The sequence below is a fragment of the Genypterus blacodes genome, unplaced genomic scaffold, assembly GCF_046128005.1.
Source record: "Genypterus blacodes isolate CSIRO-AG114 ecotype Tasmania unplaced genomic scaffold, CSIRO-AGI_Gbla_v1 ptg000438l_1, whole genome shotgun sequence".
NCBI lineage: Eukaryota > Metazoa > Chordata > Actinopteri > Ophidiiformes > Ophidiidae > Genypterus > Genypterus blacodes.
The window spans coordinates 3,784,350-3,808,133 of NW_027467208.1; the positions used below are offsets into that span (position 1 = coordinate 3,784,350).

A 23,784-nucleotide genomic window follows, 5' to 3' on the forward strand; every position below is an offset into this window, starting at 1 on the left:
ATCCTTTTATGGCCCACAGAGTCAAAGTCAAAGCAGATGAAGCTGAGTTATACGGGATAGAATTGGAAGAAATGTACGATGAGAGGAATTGGATGTGTCTTCTGTAGTTTTCTGACTCGCTGGCAGTGAGCTTTTATAAATTATAGAATGTGTTGGCCAGTGCTAGTGCAACTCTTTACTATGTCACGTAAACTAGAAATCTATAAACCAAATGGCACAGGACTCTCATGCACACACACACACACTCAAAGACACAAAATGCCTGGCAGCAGCCAACATGGTGTGTGTGTGTGTGTGTGTGTGTGTGTGTGTGTGTGTGTGTGTGTGTGTGTGTGTGTGTGTGTGTGTGTGTGTGTGTGTGTGTGTGTGTGTGTGTGTGTGTGTGTGTGTGTGTGTGTGTGTGTGTGTGTGTGTGTGTGTGTGTGTGTGTGTGTGTGTGTGTGTGTGTGTGTGTGTGTGTGTGTGTGCAGTATATAATAAAGGAATAGAAAAACATCTGCTCTCTCTCGCACTCTATTCGACTTTTCCAGCACATTATTGAATGGATGTAAAGACATCTGCTTAAAAAGAAAGTAGGATCTGTTAATGTAGGAGACATTAACATAATAACTTCACCCGGTCACATTTAGGGTGCAGCTGGGTGCTCACAGTGGAGACTTTTCTGTCAATACTAAGCTTCCTCTGAGAGATACCATATGATTGGTCAACCCAGTCAGAAGCCCGCCTCCCTGCTGTCAATCACAGGTGTTCATATTCTGTATGGGGGAGGGACCATAGCAGGTTCATATACTGTATGGGACAAGTAGATAACCACAGACAAGCTTTCTGTCTCTCTCTCTCTCTCTCTCGCTCTCTCAGTAGGAGGTAGCTACTTTACTGCAGTGGTGTTACATAACTATGCTGACTAGAAGCAGCTGTGTGTGTGTGTATGCGGGCGCTCACATACATACAGACTTCATACAGTTTTAATGCCACACGTTCAAGGAGGATGGGGGGTTGGTGCTGTTGTTACTCTGCAGACACACACACACACACACACACACACACACACACACACACACACACACACACACACACACACACACACACACACACACACACACACACACTTATTCTCATCATCTTTTACTCTGCATAGAAACACACACCCAGTTTGAGGATAACACCCACTGCGTTTTGACAATGGGTGGTGATCTCTTATATACACACACACACACACACAGACACACAAATTCCCAGACTGTTGTCCAGTCCTGTGACACACGTGATCACACCCATACATCACTCAGTATGCACTTTGCTAATGACCTTGGCTGCTAAAAGCTTGTTTGCATTTTCTTGCGTGTGTGTGTGTCTGTGTGCTGGAGTATGTGTGTATTTGTGTGTGTGTGTCTCTACGATTGATGTTATCACCACGTCTTTTTGCTGGGAAATTTAATGACTCACTCCTCTTTCTTCCCCTCTCTCTCTCTCTCACTCTTGCTGCCCCCCTCGTGTGTGTGTGTGTGTGTGTGTGTGTGTGTGTGTGTGTGTGTGTGTGTGTGTGTGTGTGTGTGTGTGTGTGTGTGTGTGTGTGTGTGTGTGTGTGTGTGTGTGTGTGTGTGTGTGTGTGTGTGTGTGTGTGTGTGTGTGTGTGTCAATGACAGCTGTTGATCAACACGGTTGTCCAACACTCGATGAGCTGTTTTCCAGTGTGTGTGTGTGTGTTTGAAGATGGGCTCCTAATCATTTGCAATTTTCTCTGTAGCATTTTCATTCCTTCCCAAACCTTTACTGTTGTGACTTCAGTTCCCTCACACACACACACACACTCTGCACTCAGGTAAAGGAAATCCCTGGAGCTTAATGTCAAATTACAGGTCATCAAAAAATTGGTGTGTATGTTGACTGAGATAACTCACTCACACTCACACACACACACCCTCCCTTGCCCCCTTCCCCCCTTGCACTACTAAAATTAAACAACCATGAGCTCATCAATAATAAAATACTGCTGTTAATATTTTAGATTTGCCTCAAAAGTCCATATGTCTCTCGGCTCATTGGTTTCCCCTCTTCACCCGTACACCTGACGCGGTTCTTCGCTTGTGTTTGTTTTTTAGAGGCCACCTGCTTCCTGCCTTCCCTCTGTTACGCTCGCTCGCCCCTTCGCTCTTTCTCTCTCTCTCCCTCTCTCTCTCACTTACGCTCCTTCCTTCCTTCCTACTTTCTCCGCTCTCGACCTTTGCCCCGCTCTCACTTTCACACCATTTCTCGCTCTCTTTTCGGGGTCATTTCTCTCGCGGTTTTCTCACGCCAGCGCAAGATATGACAGGATTGTTTTGTTGGGCGAGAACGGCTCTCGGTGGGAAAAGACAGAGCGAGGCAAGGGGGAAAAGAGGGGAGAGCGAGGAGGCCGATGGGTTTGTTTTGTTTTTATTAAGGAAAGATTTATTTCTGCATTTATCGGAGCATGGGAGGAGATTGTGGCGCCTTTGTTGACATTGTTTGCCTTCTAGCTCATTGTTTATGAGGAGGGAGGGAGAGGAGCGATTGGCGAAGGTGAGGGTGAAGAAAGAGAGGTGAAGAAAGATGTTTGCCGAGTAGACCCAAGCCATTGTTAGGGTTCACGAGAGGTGAAAAACAAGTTCCAGAGGAGGTGGGACAAATCACGCCTCAGTACTCTGTTGTTGCTTATTAGCCTGACAGAGGGATTGGACCCTGTGGCGAGCATTTAGATGGTTGTAGCAAAGACTTCTGGGTAATTAACAAATGTAAATGTATAGAGGAAAGTTGCTTGAGGGCGTAAGGTTGTAGGAGGTTCTGATGCTTGTGACTAAGTAGCAAGGAAAAGAGAGATTTGGAAACAATTTAAAAGCTTTTGTAGTGCAGCCCGCCTCCTTTGGACCCTACACCCTCCTCCAACCAGTAGGAGTCACGGCTTCTCGTTTTGTTATCATAGAACTTCGGTGGGGATGGAAGCCCAGATCCCAGCGGCGGTTGTGGAGGAGAATTTTGCTTTTCATCCACTGAGGCAGCTGGACGGGAATCAATCCAGTCTGGCAAGGAAAAGCTCAGCTAGCTTAGAAGGCCCTGCTGCAATGTCATAGTCTTTGTCCCTCACAAAGTGGACCGACGAACACACACACACTCACACACACACACACACACACCTATACAGTAATCCAGAAGCAGTTGTGATGAATGGGTTCTCTGTTTTCTCACAGTCACGGTTTGAGGTGTGTGTGTGTGTGTGTGTGTGTGTGTGTGTGTGTGTGTGTGTGTGTGTGTGTGTGTGTGTGTGTGTGTGTGTGTGTGTGTGTGTGTGTGTGTGTGTGTGTGTGTGTGTGTGTGTGTGTGTGTGTGTGTGTGTGTGTGTGTGAAAATGAATGAACTCTTTGACGATAGACAGGGCAGACTGTAAGTTTTCTTTCCCACGTTTCATCCACAATGCAACAGTCTGACAGCAGCAGTATTCTCTGTTTTTGTTTTTTTTACTCCTCTGCCGTTCTCTCCCTCCTCATACACTCTTCCCTCTTCCCTCCTATCTCCCACTCTCACTTTCTCATACGCCTCTTATCTCATTTTCTCCCCTTTTTTGCTCCCCTTGCTCTTGGTCACTCCTTTTTTGGGGCGGCATCTCTTTGATCTCTGTCCTTTCTCACACACACACATTCATCCTCTCTCCCTCCATCTCTCCTTGCTCGCAGAGTAAATATTTCCTGCTTCTCACTTCTCAGTATTGTTCCCTGTATATGTACGATGTGTGTTTGCACCTAGCAGGATTGTGTGGGAACTCTGCTCCCTCTCTGCGTGTGTGTGTGTGTGTTATTTTTTTTGGAGCGCGTCTATTTGTACATGTACGTATGGGAAGAGAGATGTCTTTAGTTATGTGTTTACTGTGTTTTTCTGCATTGTCTGTGTGTGTGGGAACTATTTACTAGAAACTATTTTCCTGTTTTGATGTTGACAAAAGTAGAGACAGACAGATTCCTATCTGCTGCTTTGTTTCCTACTTTATGACTCTGAGGTTTATCCGTGTGTGTGTGTGTGTGTGTGTGTGTGTGTGTGTGTGTGTGTGTGTGTGTGTGTGTGTGTGTGTGTGTGTGTGTGTGTGTGTGTGTGTGTGTGTGTGTGTGTGTGTGTGTGTGTGTGTGTGTGTGTGTGTGTGTGTGTGTGTGTGTTACATGCTTAGGTACTTATTTTTCCTACATAATCATGCGTCATTGTGTGTGTGTATGTACAGTATGTGTGTGTGTGCAAAAGTAAGAGTGAATGGATTAAAAAAAGGATGAAGAGTGAGCGAAACAAAGCTTTCCTGTGAATAAACAACAAGGCTGTTTTTTCGTACTAACAGACCTCAGGAACAGGAAGAGCCGTATGAATAAAACAGCAATATTAGGGGCCAGGAAGCGAAGGTGATGGAGTCTCCGTGGTGACAGGGTTCCCAAGACCTGGTCACCACGTCGACGGGGGGTCAAGACCCGTTTATGGCGCTCTCATGAGAAACACAGCAGTCGACTGTAACTCAGGACAACAGGAACACGGCCCGTACAGTTTTCATTGAGGCACTAAAGTGAGACTCCATTGTGACTCTGTCGTCTCCGAGTCTTACAACGGCGGTGAAAAACACAGCGCCGAAACATGCCTGCTTTTACACCGCGGCTCGCCAGGGGAGCTCCGGCATCCATCGTGGGTCATGTGAACTCACCAAGCAGTGGTTGCGAAATGTCCAGAATTGCAGCTGGGAGGTTTTTGACATGACAGCAGCTCAAACCTGCCAAACATCTGATGTTACCACAGTCCTGAACTTCCCAAACAAATAAGCCTTCATGTGACACGCCTGAAATTTCACATCATTTTGCTAGGTTGCAGCATTTTGGATGTATTGATTGGACCTTTTATGACCTGTGTGATTACTTCAACAGCACAAAGATGAAGGTGATAAACGCCACAATAAAAGCAAAAACTTTCCGTATAGATTCCCAAATAGCTGTAAACTGGCTGTAATGCCTCATTCAGTCAATGCTCTCTGGTTTCGGAAAAATATCATCTCTCTGGGTAAAATGTCTCTTTCTCTCTCTGCACTATTTTAATATCTCACACACTCATTCACGCCTTTTATGTGCCTGTCAGTATTTTGATAAACAGCCTCTTAAATCACTGGATATCTTTTGAATGGAGCTACACATCCTTCCAACGTTTTAAGCTCAACAAAACAAATGTTTTCCCGCGGCTATGGTGTGTGTGTGTGTGTGTGTGTCCTGCTGAAAACAGGGTTTGTATTTGTGTTGGTGTTGCTCATTAACTGAGCTTATTTATGGTTGTATAGTTTGACTGTACAGTTTTATTTCTCCTCTTCTTGGTCGTTTTGAGAAGCTGCTGATCCCACAGAAGTAGGATTTTAACAGAACACAAATTTCAGCAAAGTACTACTGTGATACTGGTTGCTGTGTGTGTTTGTCACCTGAGGCCAATATTTGTGGCAGAATCAAAACCGGTCCAGCACAGACAACGGTATGGCAACCGTGTCCCCACAGAAGGACTTATCAGTTGAGGTCTGTTGAGTGTCTGTTCACACTCTTACTGGATTATCAACAAAGGGCCACCAGATCAACTCCTGTGTCCTGGTAAACGCTGAGTGCACAATCAGGACGCTACGACTCGGTGATCAAGTTTCTCAAGGTGAAAACACACAAAGATTTAGGCTTTGGTCTACATGATAGATGGCGTACCGGCCTGCAATATTAAGTTTCCTCGCCGTAGCTGAAAAGAATGAGGTGAAGACAAGGAAAGATTAGGAGCACAAAACATTTACATGCAGCAGTTCAAAGGATATGATGAAGGAAACCTGATATGAGGACACAGATCTGTGTGTGCGCGTGGTTCCCTAAGCTCATATTAACACACACGCGCACCTGTTACATGACAGGGTGTCAATGTAGGACGGGTCAGTGGAAATTACCCTTTCACACGACACACACACACACACACACACACACACACACAGACACAGACACAGACACACAAGACCCTCGGGCAGCATGGAAAGATACACGGAAGCACATAAAGCAGACACATTTTTCAATACTTTCCAATCATAACATGTTATTATATCATCTTGTCAACACTGTCTACTGACACACACACACACACACTTCAACTCCATTTACTTAACACTGGATGTACTTCATAAAACCATCTCCACCTCCAATTACACCAGCGTTTAATCCTCAACTCTATTTTAAATCATTCCATGACATCATAACATCATGTGTCTGTCAGGCTCAGTTAGAATCCATTTACATTTTGACAAGAGAAGCATCATCAGAATAACTTTGATTTAGCTACTGTAAATACTCAAAGGTCACAGTCTAAGTTTGGGACAGGACTTCTTCCCCCTGGAGGCCGACAGAGGAACTTACAAGTGGCCTCCAAGGTCACACTCCACCTTTGATCATGTTTTCTTTCTGTCCGACAATACTGAATCTTCTCTGTCCTGTTTGGTTTTGCAGGTCTTCCAGAGCAGTACTACAGCCTGACCTGGTTCCTCAGTCCGGTACTGGGCCTGATGTTCACGCCTCTGATCGGCTCGGCCAGTGATCGTTGCACGCTGCGATGGGGGAGGAGGAGACCGTTCATCCTGGCTCTCTGTATAGGAACGCTGATCGGAGTGGCGCTGTTTCTCAACGGATCGCTGTTAGGTGAGGGTGTGTGTGTGTGTGTGTGTGTGTGTGTGTGTGTGTGTGTGTGTGTGTGTGTGTGTGTGTGTGTGTGTGTGTCATTTAGCTGCAATCGGGGCAACTGCTGCTGTTTTCTTCCCGGAAGCACTGCGGCTTCACTTGCGTGCTGAGGGTCACACACCCTTGTCACAGAGATTGACGTTACCCCGATCTAACCCCTACAGCCGATGACATCAGTGAAATGCCATTCCAAGGTCGCATGCATCCAATCAAATGTATTGATTAACTATCCAACATACGCTCAAAGAAATCGATCACTTCCCCGTCTATAGATGCAGCATCAGTAACCAAACTGCACGCCATCCACATTCACATACACACACATATGATCAGCCTAACATGAGTGTGATACAGGTGAGATGAAGCTGTGATGGAAAAGAAAGAACAAATGAAAAAGTGAAAGCACCTTATTGGCTCTTCTATCCTCTATGGATCCATGTTGGATTTGGTCGTGTTGTCAATCTCAGTCCTTGTTTGAAGGGCATAATAGCCAATAATTGACATTTAAAACGAGTGTTGTGTTCTAATTTAGGCATCACAGTACGCAATCTATATAGCATGGAAGAGATTAGAGCCAAGGTGACATTAGGTTTGACTGAGTTATGTTTACAGGAACATTTTGAAGAGGTTCAGGTGGGAGCGAGGCCCAGGAGAGCCTTCATCCCCTGTTAGCAGCCTCAACCACGAGCAAGGAATTAAATAGAATCAATTAATGCGTTCCCATTTAAGCCTCTAAATGTGTCCTTTTTAATGATGCATGAATCATTTTATTAAATCCTCCAGTCTGTGATTAGTGCCACAGCGCCGGCGTCACAGTTTGGCATCCGGCGCAAAATCTGCAAAGCTGTGAGGTCGCAGCATTAAGTGTCTGTAAATAGAACAGAGCCAGATGATTTGTTCAATGAATTATAAATAACCAACATTTGTGTGTGTGTGTGTGTGTGTGTGAGAGAGGGGGGGGGGCGAGGGAGAGAGATTGATTGATTGAGAGAGAACCTTGCCAGCACGAGAACAGCTTCATGATTTGTATCTGTGTGTGAGAAAAAGAGGGATGAAGAAAGGGAGGGATGCGTGTATGTGTGTGTGTACAGTATATGAATGCGTGTGAGCCAACACCGGATGACATGGGAAAACTGTAGTAACCTGTGTGTGTGTGTGTGCGCGTGTTAACATGGGAACATAGGAGCAGGCAGTTCACAGGGAAATGCTTCCTGTTTGCTTCCACCTCACTACCAATCGCATTTTACTTCCTGTCTGTCTGCCAGGCAAGTGAGTTGTGCCGCCACTCCATTGTCACACACACACACACACACACTCGCACACATTCAAATGCGGTGAATGCTGCTTACTCATTCACTTTTTTCCCTGAGCTCTCAGACACAAAGCACATTGAAAACCAAATATCATGCAAAGCTCTATGAGAGTACAGTGACCCAGGGTGTGTGTGTGTGTGTGTGTGTGTGTGTGTGGGTGTGTGGGTGTGTGTGTGTGTGTGTGTGTGTGTGTGTGTGTGTGTGTGTGTGTGTGTGTGTGTGTGTGTGTGATTTATTTTCAAACACAATAAATCCAAATGTCCTCTGCCCCCTCAGGTCTGTCTCTAGGTGACGTGCAGGGCAGCCAGCCTATAGGAATTGTTCTTACTGTCCTCGGGGTGGTGGTGTTGGACTTCTGTGCGGACGCCACGGAGGGACCGATAAGAGCGTACCTACTAGACGTGGCGGACACGGAGGAGCAAGACATGGCTCTCAACATCCACGCCGCCTCTGCAGGTGTGTGTCGTTTTTCACACCAATACGCCTTGTATATGATCTGCAGATATGAATTCGACACGTGACGTAGAGCTAAACCTTGCCTGTCCCCTTGTGTGTGTGTGTGTGTGTGCAGGTCTAGGGGGGGCGGTCGGCTATGCTCTCGGAGGTCTAGAATGGACACACACCTTCCTGGGGGCGGCCTTCAAGTCTCAGGAGCAGATCCTGTTCTTCTTTGCCGCCATCCTCTTCTCCATCTCCGTGGTGCTGCATCTCTTCAGCATAGAGGAGCAGCAGTACTCGCCTCATCAAGACAGGCTGGAGCAGGTAGTGTGTGTGTGTGTGTGTGTGTCTGTGCGTGCATGTGTGAGACAGAGAGAGATGGACAGATTCTAATCCTTTAATCTCTTCTGCCCCAGGAGAGTCCAGATCGTGTCCACACCCAACGCTCCGTCAATGGCAGGGCCGGAGTTCCCACCCCCAAGCTGGAGATGATCGGAGAGGACGAAACGCTCGACAGCTACGACCTCTACGACCCGTACGATTATGAAGACGACCAATCAGAGCGCGGGGACATGGACATGGACTACCTACAAGTGGATCTCATGAGAAGTAAGTTGACGTCTTTTGCTGTGTAACAACGGTCCAGTTGAGCTTCAGTCGTCTTTGTAGAGGACAGTCGTGTCTCCCAGACGTCCTGAGGCTTCATCTCGTCTCTTATTCTCTCCAGGTAAAAGTGACAGCGTCCTCGCCATGGGGGACGGCAGCCTGGATCACCTGGACCACGACGCCTTGTTCCTGTGCCACATCGAGCCGTCCATCTTCTCCGACCGCCTGTCGCCCTACCGCGGCTCGCCTCCCATGCACACGTCCTTCTTTACGACCAATCGCAGCTCCTCCCCCCCCAGGCCCACCCACCTCAGGCGCAGCAGCAGCGCAGGTAGCCAGGATCTGCTCCGCCCCCAAAGCCATAACCCCCAATCGTATGCCCACGCCGCCAGGATGCTTCGCCTCTCTGCGTTCTTGCAGGACACGGAAAAGGCTGACGGACAGGAGGCGCTCCTGAATAACCAGCTTAATGAGCAAAGGACGCTTAATGGTCAGCTGTTAACCAGTGATGCTAATGGTGACAGTGGCACCACCGGCACCAACCAGCTGAGCGCTAAAGGACAAGCTCACCGCACTGGAATGGTCAAAGGTCAGTTAGTTCCTGTGCTCTTATTAGGTTAATTAATTAGACAATGAAGAAGAACGGGGCTCCATGTTGTCATATTTGATGCTAGATGAAGAATGATTTGTGTTTTCAGCTGCCAGTACCGGGGCCACCATCCGCCACTCACGCCACCGACACACCTTCTACCGCCAGCCGTCCTGCACCTTCTCCTACTACGGCCGAGTGGGGAGCCACCGCTACCGCTACCGCCGGGCCAACGCCGCCTTCCTCATCAAGCCGTCCCGCAGCATGAACGACCTGTACGAGGTGGAGTCACGCCACCGCAGGAGGAACAGGCAGAGGAACAGGCACCGCAGCGGAAACACCAACTCCTCCAGTGGAGACACGGAGAGCGAGGAGGGCGAGGTGAGGCGGCGCGTGAAGATCCTCCATCAAAGGACACGGAGAATCAAACTTCATCTTCATGTTCATTATATTCATGTCTCCTCTCCTCTCCTCTCCTCTCCTCTCCTCTCCTCTCCTCAGGTTGAGACCACCGTGCGTCTCTTGTGGCTCTCCATGCTGAAGATGCCTCCAGAGCTCCTCCGGCTCTGCGCCTGCCACCTGCTCACCTGGTTCTCCATCATCGCCGAAGCCGTTTTCTTTACCGATTTCATGGGACAAGTCATCTACGAAGGCGATCCTACTGTAAGAGAAACACATACACACATTTCACATCTGTTCTTCCACAGCTCAGCACTAAAACCCGTGTTGCCTTCTTCCAACAGGCTCCAATGAACTCTACAGCCCTGGAGAACTATCACAAAGGAGTTCAGATGGGATGTTGGGGTCTGGTTATTTACGCCTTGACTGCTGCCACATGCTCCGGTACAAACACACACACACCCACGCATACTCAACACAAACACACACACATATTCTCCCCTGTCCTTCTCACCGCTGTCTCCATCCGTCCCTCTAGCTATACTACAGAAGTATCTGGACAATTTCGACCTGAGCATCAAGATCATTTATGTCGTGGGAACGCTGGCCTTCGCCATAGGTACGAGCCGTGACGCCAACAGAACAGGAACAGATAGATGTGTGACCTTGTCTTCAACGCTAAATCCTTCTCTTTCTCCCTCAATAGGAACTGCTGTCATGGCAATCTTCCCTAACGTCTACGTTTCCATGGTGATGATAAGCAGCATGGGCATCATCTCCATGAGCATCTCCTACTGTCCCTACGCTCTGCTCGGGCAGTACCATGAAATGAAACAGGTACAGACACAGAAACAGGGGAAGGAAGATGGTACAAGTTTTGATTCTAAGCAAATGTTATTGAAAGATTTTCTTATTGCACTTATACTTGTATATTTAGCAGCATCATCATCTAGTTTGTTTTCTTTGTTTGTTGCAGTACATCGAGCACAGTCCTGGTAACTCCCGCAGAGGCTTTGGCATAGACTGTGCCATCTTATCCTGCCAGGTGAGACTTCACACTGTCATCATCAACTCCGTCTCTAAATCAGTTCTATGTGTCAGTTTCTAATCCTTTTTCCCGTGCTCAGGTGTACATCAGTCAGATCTTAGTGGCCTCGGCTCTTGGTGCCGTGGTGGAAGCGGTAGGCAGCGTCCGTGTCATTCCCATGGTGGCCTCTGGGGGCTCCCTCCTTGGATTCTTCACAGCCTTCTTCCTGGTCATCTACCCGACTCCAAACAGCGGGTGAGTGAACTACCTGATTTCATTGGTTGATCCTTGATTTGTGTCACATGAGCCCCTTTGTACCTCCCAGTATTCCTGTAAATCCTCACACGTGGGCCTGGAAGTAAGTGGGAATTTTATATGTGATCAGCAGGGATGGGGACGCGACCAAAGCGTCAGAGAAACGGGCTTTGACAACACCGGAACACAACAACGCCAACACCAACAGCGGCATGCCTGTTACTGTGGTGATAGAGAAACCCAGCTTCCTGAAGCTCAACAAGGAGGGCAAGGCCACCACCACCACCACCGCCACTGCTTCCTGTCACATGGAGAACGAGTCCGCCCTGTAACGTGTCTGCTATCGGCACACACACACCAAGCTGCAGGGGATCACCAAGATGAGAAGAAATCAAACAATGGAGACCAACAGCTGCACCTTCACCCTCATCAAACAACGAACAAATTAGGAAATTCACAAAAATCACCTCCACTGTTGGCTTGGTCCAGTCCAGCATCTTACTAGTCTGCTCCGGCTTGTGTTCTGCTTTTGACTGGTTTGTCATTCTTTGCTGAGGGAGCCCCGCCGTCTGTCACACGGGACCAGCGTTACACCTGACCAATCCAACCCAGCAATCATTCTGGTCCCAGGGATGTCCCCGTCGTCTCCTGAGATCCTTTCCACTCAGCGTCACTTTCTTTCGATGACAAACTGAGTGCTTAACATGAGGACAATACAGTACAGTGGTTATTGCTGCAGAGAGAAAATGGCCGCCTCTCTCTCTCAGGGCCTCTAGGAGGTTCTACTGAGCAGCCGCCTGGAGAAAGAAAACAACTCTACAAGGGGACTCGCACATGAACTAAGACTCTTTATTGGTCTCAACATGAGTGAACACCCGGACAATGAACGTTGGCCCTTGAAGCTGCACTCATCATCAGAAAATGCTGAAAATCGTTCTTCCTCGCCTCGGGAATCAGGTTGATTGATCTCTGCTTGTGGTGCAGAAGCTGATGGATGAAGGGGTGCACGTGTGTGTGTGTGTGTTTGTGTCTGCTGACTCGCCGCCTCCTGCAAACCAAAATACCGTGGCAGGAGCCGTACAGCGCTCTGCAGCAGTAGAAGCTTTAAGACTCTTAAGTACGAGCCTGCACCCAAAATCCTCCTCTTCCTACCGGGGGGACGTTTTGATGGCTGGATCCTGGGGGAAATTTATTGAGCTTGAATCCCCAAAAGGTTTGCGAGTGTTTTGTTTTCATCCTTTCATCCTTCTCCACGTGACAACAGTTGCAAAAATGATTAACCGGCTCTCGTTCCAGGGCCAGTTAAGTCTTCTGTTCTACATAATATTGCGATGTTCTCCTCTCAGGTCCGGAGCTAGGACATCAAAATGCCTGTAAAATATGGATGTCTGATGTTGAGTGGAATTCCAGGAAAGAGGATAGAAGCAATATGTCTGGTATACAGGGCGTTACTATCTGAGGGTCCTGATGTTGTTTGTTTTAAGTAATCAGATGAACCTACATGCTGCATGTTACAGGAGCAGAGAAGAGATGAACCAAACAGAAGAAGAAGAAGAGGAGGAGGAGAGGAGGGATGTGGAGTCGATTGTTTTCTTCTCCCTCCCTCTCTTTTTGCCTTTTATTTTTTTCAGAAGATGCTGTTGAATTAAGTGTTAAATATATATATATATAAATAGGATTGACCCGCCTCTGTTGTCGTCGCTCTTCGTCGAGCACCTGCAGCTCGCTGTCTCCCTGGGAAACAAACCAAGCTCGTCGAAATATGACAACGGATCCTGGGGACTTTGATGTTGCGACGTTACATCCAACAGAGGCCGAAGCGATGCCAGTAAATCTCGGCAACGAAAATGCCGGAATGTTGAGAGTTCGGGGGCCTCGGTTGTCGTCGTCGTCGTCGTTGTTGTTGTTGTTGTAACACCGCTCAGGGGGCCAAAATGAATCAATAAAGAGAATGGAGCAGAGGAAAAGGATTCCAGATGCTGCTGCTACATCTGTGTTGCACCATCAGAGAAGTTAGACGGCGTGATGCTTTATGTGGAGGAGAGGAGGAGTGAAGAGATGGAGCTGGACTGTCTTTGGCTTTAATAATCAGAACTTTGTGGAGACGTTTTTCGGCGGTCCTTGCTCACCCTGAAATGTAACTGAGAGCAGATTTGCGGGGGAATTATACTGCATGTTTTACCTCCTTCCAAGATAATCAACCAAATCCAAACCAAGATCAGTTAAAGAAGTTGATTAATGGATCATTGGCGATGCTCCAGTTTCTCTAAATACATAAAAAGAGGAGGATGTAATAATTTGATGTAGTTGCTGCATCTTGTGGCTTCGGTGGAGTTTTTGTGCTTTGATGAGGAAGTGAAACAAACGTGGTTTTGGATCCTGCTGCGTCGGAGTCTGAGCGCGTCACGTGCCGGCGCTGATGAGGTCGATCAGTCGGTCAAAGATCTTCAAGCCCTCATCAGCACCAATGGCTGTCGAGTATAAACCGATAAATTTGAATAATCTTAATCTTTGGAACGATGCCGGGCCTGTAAAAGAAAAAAGAAAGGAAAAAAAAGAAACTTGAAGTTAGAAAAGGTGAAATTAAAGCGGATTTTATTTGTCGTTGTGTTTTCTGACAAATCAGATGTTTTGTTGCAATAATGGCCTCTGTTCTAATCAGCGGGGGAGGGCACAGTGTGAGCTTTGTGTATTTGTAAGAATGGTTATGTGGACAGATCAGGGTAGCTTTGTGTGATCAAATCCCTCCTGAACCGTTCCTGGTGACGGTCGAGGATTTGGATCAGTAAAAACGGGCAAAAAGGAAACGGAAACGGCAGTGAGTGGATTTACTAATGATGGAACACAAATATGTCAATGTGTTTTTGTTTTATGAGAGGAGAACTCCCTCACTGATTAGGTGTTTTGGAGCAGTTTGCTCTCTTTGCTGAGGGTCGGTGTATTTAACCAAGTTATTTTAGGTACATTCAGTCAATCCCATTAAGAGGAGTCGTTTGACAAAAAAAAGCAAGTGGGACAATGACAAAGAAAAGGAAATGGAGATGTAACGAAATGGCTTCTGTAACCTTTAGGGGAATATCATTCTGCTGGGTAAATAATGGACACAAAAACATACAAACTTTGGACTTTTGGAGGTTTGCATGCCACTACACCTATATGCATGTGAGGAAACACCAAAGTACGACTTCTGTACAATTCACTCGAGCTCTTCTGTTGTTCCCAGGTCAGGGATCTGTTTTCTAATGCATGGCTGGATGTTTGTGTCTTTTGTTTGAACTTTTAACGTGTAAAGAAAACCAACATGTACTCTCTTTAAGCTGAAGCTCGGTCTGCACCCAGTGCACTCTTAACAAGTATGGGACTTCATTCTTGCACATTTCTGATTGAGGCTTCGGAAAACACACACTACGAGATGAGGTGTGTGTGTGACGCTCTGAGCTGCACACACTCATTAAAAGTGTAGCGGAGAAACTTTTTTTTTTGTTCCAATGCAATGGAAAGTGATTTGGAGTTTTGTTCTTACTTTCTGAAGCCATTTTTACTGTAGACCCCAGAATGTTCGGATTGTCACGGCCTCACGCTCGGCCTGCTGGGAGATTGAGTCCTTTTTCTTTTGATGATTCCATCTGGTGACTTAATGTTTGGGTCAGTGAATGTAAGGTGATATCAGCTGAAGTCACAGTTTTGTTTCGATGTTTTGACGAGCCAGGAGGTCTGACGTTGCACAGAACTTGCACATACGAAGTACAAATACATTAAAAGTAGAAGATTCTTCCAGAAAAAGAAGAAAAAACTGTGGATATTTATTTTTTTTAACATTTCTTGTCTGGAAAGAACCCTTTTCATAAAAACAATTAAGCAAAACTATGATAGAGTTCTATTTGTTATGGGAGAGACGTTACAGAGGAGGAGGACTGGAACGCTTGTGAGCAGTCGTGTCAGCGCGTGTGTGTGCGCTTGTGTTCACGATTGCTCACATGTCAAAGCTGGGTGTGTGTTCTAATGTCATCTCAGTGTTTTTGTTATGGGTTTTTGTTCTCTTGTTCTCTTTGCAATCAGCTGGTTTACACTTAACCTGGAGTCTATCACTGCAATACCGCAGCTTATTTACGACTCGGTGTTCTTGTTCACATGTTCTCACTAGAAAACACTTTTTCTAGTTTTTCTGTGTTTTTTTTCTCTGTCTGTTCTGTTTGATTTTGAAGCGGAGCCACAGGTCAGAGTTTGGGTCACTTTTCAGCAGGCAGACATGTTTGATCCATCGCTTTCCCAGCTGATCAGTGATTGAATGTCGAGCATGTCACCGTGGCGACCATGCAGTCAAGCCCAACCTGCCCCAAACTCTGCCCGCCTGTGGCTCCGCCCCTTTAGTAAACTGTGTGTTACTGATGAAGCAGAAGAAGTTGCCTACATGCTTTGATCTTCAGAGATGAAATCCAGATGAAAACTAAGAATGGAAAGCAATGATGTGCAGTGTACTATATGATATATGCCTTGTTATTTGAAAAAAAAGATGTAAATATCGTATTCCTCTTTTAGTTTCTTCTTTTTGCTGCTATTAAAAAGATGATTATTTTTGTTAGTAGTTTTGTTTTCTATATAAAGACTGTATGTATATATACCGTGTTCTGTAAATATGCTTGAGCCTTCACATGTAGGACTCTGGATGAACACTGTATGGATGCACCTTTAAAAACCTGTTCAGAAGCAAACACACCACGACTCCTCCCTTATTATTGGTTGAAACTTTGGTGGACATTCGGTTGATGACATTTGCTAAACACGGTGAGGTTTAATCTGTTGATCTGTTAAATCTGGTCGCTCGTGACTCGTGGCTGTGCATTCTCATGACCGCCGCAACATTTCTCGAGGAGAAAACACGTTTACTCAGCACGGGGGAAAAGTGCAGACAGCTTTCCCATGATGCAGTTTGGTCAACTAGAGGAGAGAGGAGAGGAAGAGTGGAACATTTTGTCTGTTGTTGCAAAAGTGGATCAGACCCCCACACACACACACACACACACATACAGTGTCAAATCCCATCTCTTTCCACAGAGAGCAACCAGAGAAGGAACCTGAAACTGTGTGTGTGTATATCTTACTCAGCACGAAACACCAGAATCAGCTGACGTGTGTGTGTCTGTCTGTGTGTGTGTGTGTTGTCTATATGGAGAAGTATAACGTTGCCAGAGTTCAATCTTTCTATACAGTGACTGTGATAAGTAACAGTGACTTGGTATTTCAGTTCATCCTCTCTTAGGAGCGCTGTTGTGATGACACAGCGCCCCCTGGTGGAAACATTTCACCATCTTCCTGATAATCAGCTTTATATAGAGAAAATCAATTCAACCATCATTTAATAGAAATGAACAATAACTTGTCAATAAATGGAAGCGACATCAAAGCTCTTTTGCAAAAGGACTACATTTATTTAACAACACATTTAACAAATCACCAACAGGTGAGAAAACAGGAAAAGCTCATTTTAATGGGATAACATAGAATAAAGTGGTGAGAGAGAAATGTTAACAATGTGAACAATGTAGTCAATGTGTCCCTTTAATACCTATAAATAATATCTAGTTTCACACACCAATTTGATGTGATTCTACGTCAATCCTCAGTGTCATCAGGCAGCCGTACTTAAATGTGATACGTAAAAACAATACTTTGGTGTCATTTTGTTTGCTGGAACATTATTACTGTTTGCCCCCATATGTTATTGTAGCTGCTAATGTCTTTAAACTGCAGCACATCACATGAATCTACTAGTCTGTGTAGTTTAGGCCTGATGAATGTGGATCCTGCTGAGATGGAGGGCCAGGGGGATGAAGATGATCTGTCCATTTATCACTCAGTCCTTCTGTCCGTCTAAGCAGACTGGTCCATGCTGGCCACAGGTTGGGGCGTGGTGGTGAGTGTGAGGGTGGCCACGGTGTGAGCTATGGCCAGTGCCGTGCCTGAACATTTGTTCACCGAGGGCCTCTCCCCCTCTGCCCCGCTCGTCCTCTCCCTCTCTCCTCCCCTCCTCCTCCTCCAGACACGCTTGAAGCTGTCCGTCACGAAGCAGTACACCACAGGATCCAAGCAGCTGTTCAGGCTGCTCAGGGTCACAGTGATGTGATAGGCCAGCACATGCCCCGCCCCTCGCCCGACCTCCACCCGGAAGTACACCAGCACCTGTCTGATGTGAAACGGCGTGAAGCAGAGAGTGAAGACCACCAGGACGGCGACCAGCAGCCTGATGGCTCGCGTCCTCCTCGCCCTGCTTTGCTGTGGCATCAGGCCGTGTTTGGCGGAGAGGAAGCAGGCCACACGCAGCGTGAAGCCCGCCACGGCCAGCAGGGGGAGCAGAAACTCCAGGATGGTGAGGTAGAAGAGGGCAGGAAGAAGAACACAGGGGGAGCTGAACTCTAATGCTGTCGTCTGCATAGAGGAGAGGAGGAGAGGATGAGGGGGGGAGGAGGAAGAACCCAACACAAAGGCCAGTAAATGGTTAATAATAATGGATCCATGTGGTTGGAGGATGTGTATGTACATGTACCTGAAAGGAATATGTGACCACGACTGCAATAAACCACACTGCTGCGCTCACGACCTTGGCTGCGCCTGTGGTCCTCCATCGATGCAGTGTGCTGGATGCATGGACGACAGCCAGGTACCGATCCACGCAGATGCTGAGGGGAGGAGAGGAAGAGGAAGAGGAGGAGCAGCAGCAGAGATGAGTTAGCTGTTGTTAGATGTATATTAATTGTGATGAAGGCTGACAGGAGGAGAGAAAGCACCTGGTCAGGAACAGAATGCTGCAGTACATGTTGACAAAGTAGCTGAAGGTGTGAACGTAGGAACAAACCACGCAGCTCCCTCCGCTGTGGTACAGGGCGATACGAGCGGGGAGGGACAGCGCCACCAGCAGGTCGGCCACCGCCAGGTTGATGGTGTAAACCACAGAGGCCGACGAGTGTGTGGAGGCGCCGCAGAACACATAGAGAGCCAGACAGTTGAGGAGCACGCCCACCACCAGCATCAGAGAGTTACACACCTACGACATCATCAAAACACTTTAGAGACTTTATCATTCGTGTTTTTGTCTGTAACAGCAACGTCAAGCTTGTCTCACCATGAGAGAAACCCAGACAGGGTAGAAGTCTCTGTACAGCTTAACATCTGGATGGGCCAGTCTGTGCAGGTATGGCGCCCCCCAGCGTTGGTCCCAGGCGGTGCAGTTGGTAGGGTCAGGGGTCAGAGTGGGCGCCAGGGAGGCATCGGCGGGGGTGGAGCTGATGTTGACGAGGAGGCTCTCCATTGGGTGATGAAGACGAATGAACGGCAGGTTGATCTCTGAATGACTGGAGGCAGGAGAAGGGAGAGACTCATTATACACTCAGTTAAGTCTTTTTAATTTGACTTTGGAACTGGAGGGGGAGATTGTGTCGCTAATTGAGTGGAACTAATCCAAAATCTTGCTGTTTCTTTACTCCTCCAGCTATGTTTACCATAATTATGCACTAATATTGAGGCTTCACAGCAGAGACACCCTGATCGTTGCCTCGTCCTTGTGACCGTGGATCAAGTGTGCATAAACACGCCAAGCTTCCCACCTAAACACACGCTCAAATCCAAAAGAAAGAGAGATGAATCGTGATGAAAAGTGATCAACATCAGCAGAATCTAATCCAGAGAGAGACTTTGGAAATCCTCTTTGCACAAACAACCTCCTCCTGTACTGTGTGTGAGTGTGTGAATCCGTTTTCATGCACTCTGAAGGGGCCGTACTCCTTCAAGTACACACACACAGTAACATGCGTGTGCTGCTACAGAACATGCCACCGACACGGGACATGATAGATGTTGACATGAAGCTGTCACATAGATTTGAGTGAATAAGTCCACATCCTGTAATATAAATGATCTAACGCAATAACAAAAGAATAAGAGAAATGAAAGTAGTGAGTCTGAAATGGGACAATATCCAACTGTAAATGATGATGATGATGTTGGCTTTTGTGCTTCTTCTCTGTACAATGGATTAGTATTTATAAGACAGGATGGGTGTGTGTGTGTGTGTGTGTGTGTGTGTGTGTGTGTGTGTGTGTGTGTGTGTGTGACAGAAGTGTGTTACTGGACAGACCTGCTGGATTTTTTTTTTTTTGGCAAATCTGTCTTCCTCGTTATAAAGACCAGAGACAGATGAGCTCCTATCTGTTAACACATCCTGAGGAAGATCTTTCCACTTTTCATCATCATCATGCAGACAGTTTAGATCAAACACGGCTGCAGGCCTGGATTCAACATTTGGGCCCTGACGTTTGATCAAAAGAAGAATATATTTCCTTTAATCTAAACCTTAATGTAAATCACTGAAGAGATCAAAATCACAGAAAAGAGCTTTTTCCCCATGAAGTATTTATGTTGCAGATGACTTTTTAATACATAACGAAAATAAAACTACGAATCGGAGACGTGAAGAACAGCGTCTGATCACTTATCATGAGTTCTCGTCTTTCTTTAACATGAAGTGAACGTACCTGGTGAAGACAGACGGAGTGAAATGGTCCTCCCGTAAACTTTAAACTTTAAAGTTTATATTCTTACTTTAATATCCCAGCAGATCAGATTAAGGCTCATCCTGGTGTTTCTTCCAATCGGGATGTGAATCCATCTGGGTGTGACATCAGACAGCTGGACCTCCCCTCTCTCTCTCTCTCTCCCTCTCTCTCTCTCTCTCTCTCTCTCTCTCCCCCCCCCCTCTCTCTCTCTCTCTCTCTCTCTCTCTCTCTCTCTCTATCTCGTCTAAGAAATCATTGAAACGTAATTCAACAAATGAACATTGGTAACCCCAAACAGACCAAATAACTCTGAGACACCACATAGAATAAAATAGAATAGAATAGAGTGCAGTACAAAACAATGTAATAAACAAAGTTGGATCACAGCAGATAGAGCACATTAGAGCAAGGAGGAAGGAAGGAAGGAAGGATGGAAGGGTAGAAGGAAGGACATGAAAGGGAAGGAACTTAAACACGGTCTTTGTCCGGAGAGACTGGACTGATTCATTCAAGTGTCTTTTCATTAAAGTTTATTCAAAGCTGTCTCTGGGGTGGTCCCATGCTGAGAGGATTAGTGTGTGTATATGTGTGTGTGTGTGTGTGTGTTGGGGGGGGCAGGGGGGGGGGGGGGTATTGCACTCCACCCCTGTCTGTCTCTCTATAAACGCCTGACTCACTTAGAGAGAAAGAAAGGCAGAGTGGAAGACAGAGAGAGAGACGGAGACGGAGACGGACAGAGAAATGAATAGAGAGATATAAACAGTTTGTGTAGCAGCCAGCATTCACACCACCTCAATCAAAGTTACACATGTTTCCCAGAATCGAGAGGTGGAGAGAGTGAGAGTAAATAAGGGGCAGAGTGAGGGAGAGAAGGAAAATAGGGATCCAGACACAGGGTGGATTTTCTTTTATACTTTTATTCACACATATACAATATTTGAGAGAAACAGCACCTCATAAACCACAGTGACATAAACAACTGGAGAGGTGGCCACTTCTCCCTCTGTGTGTGTGTGTGTGTGTGTGTTTAACTGTATGTGCCTGTTTAATCTACACGTCAAACTGCTGTATAGCACAGATGTCACCATGACTGTCGTGAAACAATTCATCTGGACTTCACAGGAAACTAATAAGGAACCTTTGATTCATGGTGCGCTGCAGGTGATGTCACACACTTTTAAGGGTTTTTGCGAAGTGCCTGGCTAATGTTTGATTTTGTGTTTCGCAGCTTGTTCAAATATTTAAGTCTTGGTGACAGAAAGGAAGGATGTCCCGCTGCTCACTTTTGAGGTTTTAGATCCTCTGTTATTTCACTGAAGTTGGAGTCTTATGTTGGATAACTGCTTTTCTTAATTAACCTTGAATAACATCTGAAACATTGTATATTTAGTGTATTTTAAGTTACATCTTTATATCTGAATAACTTAACCAGGCAGGCAGTCAGTGAGACAGACTGGATACTTTTACAGGATATACTTTTCAAGAGCTCTGTTGCCACGCGACTGTCAACATCAAGACCTGCTGTATTCTGTTTCCTAGCAACAGCACAATATTGAAGAGGAGAGGCGTGTGGGTATCTTACACATCCTATATGAGACAGAAGATGATAGAGGAACTTTATGATATTTTCCAAACTTGGGTTGTTTCCTTTATCTCTTTTTCTTCCTTGTTACATTACAGGAGAACAAGAAGCTAAATCATCATCATTGGTCAATATGTAACTACATGTTAGTATTTTGTTGTTGAATTTTTCAGTCACACTGTCAGTGTTTGTTTAAGTATATACACCGGAAACAATTCTATTTTATGTCTCTAAATGGAGCCAGAGAACAATATTGTCTCCTCCAAATCTTACACACTGCATTTCGACAGTACCTCTGCTTGTCAATTACACTGAAAAGGATAAATTATGACGTTAAGTTTAAATTCAAAATTCAAAATGCTGATTTCAAATTTACAAAGGTGTCTCCCGTCGATTTGTGCCTGTTTGCAGCGGAACGCGCGGTTGTGTGACACGGAACCATTAGCGTGACGGACGGAAACCAAACACGGACGTAACGTTAGCAACGGATTTGGACAGAGCCAAACATCCGTGCGTAGAGACACGGAGACAGGAGACCGAGCAGCGAGAGGATGTTCAAAAACACGTTTCAGAGCGGATTCCTCTCGATCCTATACAGCATCGGCAGCAAACCTCTTCAGATATGGGATAAGAAGGTAAGAAAGCAGCCGGATGTAGCCACCAAAGTTCCTTAGCTATCCGTGCTAACGCTAGCAGGCGGCGTTGTTACAGACTAACTAGTTGCTCTTGACACATTAGCGACAAACAGGAATATTAAGTTATCATTAACTATATTTCAAAGCGTATATTTGATAAAGGCTACCCTCGAATTTGGTCTCTCTCTGGTTTTTAATTGCATATTTGTGTTTGCAGCTGTATTTTGATTGAATAAATAACAAAACAAACAAAATGTCCCGGTATATTCTTTAATTCTTATCTGAACCTATCCTGTTTTGACGAAAATTCACTCTTAAAGAGACTCGGACTGTGGCACCGGTTAATACGGCCGCTCGTTAATACGGTACACCGCTAAATAAGAGTCAAAACTGTTCTTCAAAGTGTGTCCAATGTGTCCGCAGGTGAGGAACGGACACATCAAGAGGATCACTGACAATGACATCCACTCTCAGGTGTTGGAGGTAGAAGGAGCGAACGTCAGGTGAGGTTGAGTCCTTTAGAGTTCAGATCAGTCAAGTCGATCAATCGGTCTCCTTCATTCATTGTCTCTGTCTCTCTGTCCCCCTGCAGTACCACCTACATAACATGTCCAGCAGACCCCAAGAAGACTCTGGGCATCAAGCTTCCTTTTCTGGTCATGATCATCAAGAACCTGAAGAAGTATTTTACCTTTGAAGTCCAGGTGGGGATGAATGCTCTCACAACACATTTAGGATTTGTTTCTCACATTGTGGTCGCTCATAATTCATGATGTCTGTCCCTGTCTCAGGTGCTGGATGATAAAAATGTTCGTAGGCGGTTTCGGGCGAGTAACTATCAGAGCACAACGCGGGTGAAGCCATTCATCTGCACCATGCCCATGAGGCTGGACGACGGCTGGAATCAAATTCAGTTCAACCTGTCGGATTTCACCAGGAGAGCCTATGGAACCAATTACATCGAGACGTTACGCGTGCAGGTTAGTTTACACTGTGGACACCATCCGATATTCTGTGTAGATGATTCTTACCTGCCGATCTGTGTGACTGTCTCAGTTTTGTCTCTCTCACTAATGTGCGGCCTGTTTTGCTCAGATCCACGCAAACTGTCGGATCAGGAGGGTGTATTTCTCAGACCGACTCTACTCTGAGGATGAGCTGCCTGCAGAGTTTAAACTCTACCTGCCCGTCCAGAACCAGAAGGCCAAGGTGAGACACACACACACACACACACACACACACACACACACACACACACACACACACACACACACACACACACACACACACAGATTGTTCAGTTAAATTATTGTGATTGTTTTCCAATGATATCAGTAAATGATGGTCTATAGTAGAACTTGTGTTAGTGGCTCACACAGCTTTGTTTTGTTTCCCGCAGCAGTAGCAGTTGCAGCATCATTCCTCTCTACCCAATGGACTGTAGATGTAAGATTTTCTGTTTGTGAAAATATTGGGAACTTGTCAATTAAGTGCTATCTTATGTTCTGTGCTCAATAAAGTCATTTATATTCTGTAATGTGTTCTAACATTTTAAATTTATGGCATAGTCTTTTATTTTTATTTTTTGATATACTCATATCAATAAAACAAATGGAAAAACAGTCAAAGTCAGTATCCAGTCGGTCAAACAGTCAATTCCAAGAAGGCA

At 46.0% G+C, this 23,784-nt stretch overlaps 3 protein-coding genes across 3 annotated transcripts in view; 2 read left to right on the top strand and 1 right to left on the bottom strand.

The window, feature by feature from the left end:
• Positions 1-16,063, top strand: part of LOC142989639 (solute carrier family 45 member 4-like) — a 35,603-nt gene extending 19,540 nt beyond the window's left edge. The window contains exons 4-16 of the mRNA XM_076139245.1: positions 6,495-6,683; positions 8,312-8,491; positions 8,607-8,797; positions 8,890-9,082; positions 9,201-9,668; positions 9,778-10,049; positions 10,170-10,331; positions 10,412-10,511; positions 10,606-10,686; positions 10,774-10,904; positions 11,044-11,112; positions 11,195-11,349; positions 11,483-16,063. Coding sequence (XP_075995360.1) covers positions 6,495-6,683; positions 8,312-8,491; positions 8,607-8,797; positions 8,890-9,082; positions 9,201-9,668; positions 9,778-10,049; positions 10,170-10,331; positions 10,412-10,511; positions 10,606-10,686; positions 10,774-10,904; positions 11,044-11,112; positions 11,195-11,349; positions 11,483-11,681 — 2,390 coding nt within the window. The 3' untranslated portion in view covers positions 11,682-16,063. The remainder of the gene's footprint in view (positions 1-6,494; positions 6,684-8,311; positions 8,492-8,606; positions 8,798-8,889; positions 9,083-9,200; positions 9,669-9,777; positions 10,050-10,169; positions 10,332-10,411; positions 10,512-10,605; positions 10,687-10,773; positions 10,905-11,043; positions 11,113-11,194; positions 11,350-11,482) is intronic.
• A 1,157-nt stretch (positions 16,064-17,220) lies between these two features.
• LOC142989788 (G-protein coupled receptor 20) lies at positions 17,221-18,655 on the bottom strand. The gene is made up of 4 exons (XM_076139476.1): positions 18,470-18,655; positions 18,135-18,391; positions 17,894-18,026; positions 17,221-17,775 (listed from the first exon to the last, which is right to left on the bottom strand). The coding sequence occupies exons 1-4, from the start codon at positions 18,653-18,655 to the stop codon at positions 17,221-17,223; spliced, it is 1,131 nt and encodes a 376-aa protein (XP_075995591.1).
• A 3,266-nt stretch (positions 18,656-21,921) lies between these two features.
• Positions 21,922-23,648, top strand: LOC142989761 (cilia- and flagella-associated protein 20). Its single transcript, XM_076139433.1, has 6 exons — positions 21,922-22,115; positions 22,539-22,618; positions 22,708-22,819; positions 22,907-23,095; positions 23,211-23,324; positions 23,515-23,648. Exons 1-6 carry the CDS (start codon positions 22,032-22,034, stop codon positions 23,518-23,520), a joined length of 585 nt encoding a protein of 194 aa, XP_075995548.1. The 5' UTR covers positions 21,922-22,031; the 3' UTR covers positions 23,521-23,648.
• The last annotated feature ends 136 nt before the right edge of the window (positions 23,649-23,784 follow it).